The sequence below is a fragment of the Eimeria mitis genome, genomic scaffold, assembly GCF_000499745.2.
Source record: "Eimeria mitis Houghton genomic scaffold, Emh_scaff8341, whole genome shotgun sequence".
Taxonomy (NCBI): Eukaryota; Apicomplexa; class Conoidasida; order Eucoccidiorida; family Eimeriidae; genus Eimeria; species Eimeria mitis.
The window spans coordinates 1-1,891 of record NW_024016331.1 but is presented as its reverse complement, the minus strand read 5'-3'; the positions used below and the strand labels follow the sequence as shown (position 1 = coordinate 1,891).

Here is a 1,891-nt window from a genome sequence, read left to right as displayed (position 1 = left end):
TAACAAATCACGTGATAGAGCCTCGTTGATGTCCTCCAGGGCTCCCTTGTAACGTGGCCTGTGTAATGCACAAATACACACAAAGCCCTAATATAATTAAATATATTCTATCATCATATACACACAAATATATATATATATATATATATATATATATATATATATATATATATGTATATATATACAGGGTTTTGCGGTTTAGGGTATATACAATACACATACGTACAAACGAACAAAAAACGCCAGACAACGAAATCAAACAGAAAAACAATTACATAAAGCACAAACAAACAAAAACAAACAAACAAAAGCAAACAAGCAAACAAAAAAAAACAAATAAAGAAAACAAAGCAAAGGGGAGTACACCCGACTCACTGAAATGCCATTCGTTTCTCGAAAATTCGGCCAAGTGCAGCGTTGTACTCCTCGAGGTCCGTTGCCTCGTCAGAAGCGGCCTGAAGAAACAAAAAAAAAGAAAACAAAACAGCAGCAAAAGAGAAGATGCAGCAGCAGAAGAAGAGAAAATAAAGCGAAAATACAACAGCAGCAGGAGCACTGCAGCAGAGGAGATGGAGAATGAAATAGCAACAGCAAAAAATATGAAACAGGAGAGAAAAACAGAAGCAGAAAAGATAAAAAATAAAAGATAAAGAAGAAGAAAGGGGAAACGGAGAAGAGATAAAAAAAGAAGAAATAGATTTATTATAAATAGTACTAAAACTCACCGATGTATTTGAAGCGGCATTCCACAGAAGCGGCAAGGCCTGGGCGAGGCCTTTATCTTTCGATTGCTGGCGAGGAGGAGACGGAGACCGAGACGTAGGCGGACGCTCTTGAGACGGGCCCTCCTGAAGAAACAAAACAAATTAAAATAAAATAAAATAAATTAAATTAAATTAAACGGAAAATATTAAATTAGTTAAGTTAAATTAAATAAATTGAGGGAAGTTAAATACAAAATATTAAAATGATTAAATTAAGTAAATTAATGAAATTATATACAAAAGATTGAATTGGTCTAAATAATAAATTAAATAAATCGAATTAAATATAAAAGACTAAATTAATTAAACTAAATTAAATAAATTAAATTGAATTTCTAAAAAATATGCTCATATCAATTCGAATAAATCAAAGCAAAAACGAAGGAAATGCCGCTGATCGGCAAATGTTATAAATCAAATCGAATAAAAAAGTAAATTAAATTAAAGAAATCAAAGCAAACCAAAGAAATCGAAATAAACTAAAAGAGGAAATGAAACAAATAAAAGCAAAATAAAAGAAATCCATTAAAGAAATTAAATTAAACGGATAAAACAATTCAAGAAAACAAATCAAAGATATTTTAAATATTGAATCTAACGGATTCAAATATCTGTGTAGCCGAATAAAATAAATACATTATTTATAAACATATACAAATCCTGACGAAAGAGGAAATAAAGAAATACAAATACTAGATGTAGAAATGCACCAATCAGCTGTTGTATTTGTGTAAAAGGAAGAAATATATTTGTTTGTTTTTGTTTATTTTTTGATGGAGTTGAGTTGTTTGTGGGTTCATCGAAGAGACGCACTTTGTTTTTTTTCTTCGCTCCGTTCTTGCCCTCGTCGCCGGAGCTGGAGTCGCCCTCTCCGTCCTTGCCCGATCCCGATCCCGAGCCGGACCCCGAGCCCGAGCCCGATCCCGATCCCCCTGAGCTGCCTCCTCCTTTGCTGTCGTCGCCGCTGCTGCTCGCTGCAGCAGCAAGGAGAGAGAAACCCCTGTTGAGGGGCCCCTGTAGAGAGAGGAGCAGCAGCCCAAAGGCTAAGAGGAGAGAGGGAATACGCGGCGCCATTGGCACATGCAGTGCGGTGGGGATCGATCGCCCCTGTGGTGTATTACAATGAA

At 35.6% G+C, this 1,891-nt stretch overlaps 1 protein-coding gene across 1 annotated transcript; it reads right to left on the bottom strand.

The window, feature by feature from the left end:
* Nucleotides 1-371: 371 nt before the first annotated feature.
* Nucleotides 372-1,838, bottom strand: EMH_0094700 (uncharacterized protein; the record flags this gene model as incomplete). The annotated part of the gene is made up of 3 exons (XM_038023166.1): nt 372-455; nt 726-848; nt 1,578-1,838. 3 exons carry the CDS (start codon nt 1,836-1,838, stop codon nt 372-374), a joined length of 468 nt encoding a protein of 155 aa, XP_037879020.1.
* Nucleotides 1,839-1,891: the final 53 nt, after the last annotated feature.